The sequence below is a fragment of the Colobus angolensis genome, unplaced genomic scaffold (assembly GCF_000951035.1).
Source record: "Colobus angolensis palliatus isolate OR3802 unplaced genomic scaffold, Cang.pa_1.0 Scaffold406, whole genome shotgun sequence".
In the NCBI taxonomy this organism is placed as follows: domain Eukaryota; kingdom Metazoa; phylum Chordata; class Mammalia; order Primates; family Cercopithecidae; genus Colobus; species Colobus angolensis.
The window spans coordinates 92,290-93,791 of NW_012117444.1; the positions used below are offsets into that span (position 1 = coordinate 92,290).

Sequence of the window (1,502 nt, forward strand, 5' to 3'; positions counted from 1 at the left end):
CCTCTTTTCACTTAGTATAATACATTCAAGATTCAGCCATGTTTGTTTTCCTTTGAACACTGTTCTATTGTGTGACTGTGCTAGTTTACTCATCTATTACCAGTTGATGGGCCTTGAGTTGTTTCTAGTTATAGCAGTTAGGAATCAAGCTGCCATAAACATTTACATACAGGTTTTTGTGAGAACATAAGTTTTCATTAGTCTTGGGTAGAAAGCTAAGAGTGGGATTGCTGGGTTGTGTGGTTAAGTGCACACTCACTTTTGTAAGAAAACTGCTCAACTGTTTTCCAAAGTGGCTGTACCATTGTGCTTTCCCACCAGCAAAGTGTGCAAGTTCCAGTTGCCCCACTGGGGTTAATTTTAATTTTAATTTTTATTTATAATTATTGTCACCAAATGGATATTCTTTTCAAAAATAAGTTATTGGTAAACAGACTTCTAAAATTTAGTATTATAATTTGGATATAGAAACGGTATTTTCCCAACCAAACACTGGGGAATTTAAAAAGTGAATTTATGTTAAACTATATTAAAACATGCATTTAACAAAAGAGATATTTTGAAAGTCATAAAATCACAGGCAATTTTATCTGTCTTGGTATGTGTTGTCATCCTTCCAAAATCTGAAAAGTGTGTATCTTGTAAATGTGATTCTTTTCAAAATCTTACTTGCTTTTTAGTTTAATAGGCTCAGTGTTCTCATGAATTTCTTTCTTCCAGAATCTGGTCAACCTGTCGTTCCATTGGACAGACAGTTTCTCATCCATGAACTAAATGCATTTGAAGAATCAAAGGATAATACAATGTAAGAATTTTTTTTTAAAAGAAGTTGCCAAATATTGTATTAGTCATAATTGCACCATGGTGGTTTTACTTCATTTTAATTCAAGTATTTGTTCAGATCTAGTGTGTGTCAAGCATTGTACTAAATCCAGGGTGTGCAGGAGTGAACAAGTCAGATGAGGTCTGTGTTTGCTGAAGCTAAATTTCCATGGCCTCAGAGTGACTAAGCATCTTCTTTCTGGGGTTAGCTCCTTTTGACTTCTTGATCCTTTGTCCTTCTAAGGCTTTGTTCTTTTTTTTTTTTAATTTATAATTTCAACTTTTATTTGTATTTTCAAATTATTTTTGTAGAGACAAGGCCTCACATTGTTGCCCAGGCTGGTCTTGAACTCCTGACCTCAAGTGATCTTCCTGCCTTGGCCTCCCAAAGTGCTAGGGTTGCAGGCGTAAGCCCCCCATGCCTGTAGCCTCTGAGACTTTGCCCCCATGTCAGTTGTTTTTTTCATATTTAACTCTTCCTTCACTTCAACTTAGGAACGTACTCAGATCTCTCCTCTCCTGAAAAAAAACAAAAAAAAAACAACCTGTGAACTTCCAACCCTCAGCTTCTGCTTGAATTCCTTTTTCTACCAAGATTACTGAATCAGCCCACTGCTTTCATTACTATTACTCTCTCCTTTGCCCTCCATGCACCTCCTCTCACTAGCTATGCTCTTGAA

The 1,502-nt window shown here is 36.2% G+C and overlaps 1 protein-coding gene across 6 annotated transcripts in view; it reads left to right on the forward strand.

Annotated features, from left to right (window-relative positions):
- FOPNL (FGFR1OP N-terminal like) overlaps positions 1 to 1,502 on the forward strand; it is a 32,043-nt gene that overhangs the window by 11,890 nt on the left and 18,651 nt on the right. For 5 of the 6 annotated variants that reach the window (XM_011956003.1, XM_011956005.1, XM_011956004.1 and 2 more), the window contains one exon: positions 721 to 805. The exons of the other annotated variant lie outside the window; for it this stretch is intronic. In XM_011956003.1, coding sequence (XP_011811393.1) covers positions 721 to 805 — 85 coding nt within the window. The remainder of the gene's footprint in view (positions 1 to 720; positions 806 to 1,502) is intronic. 6 annotated transcript variants of the gene reach the window in all.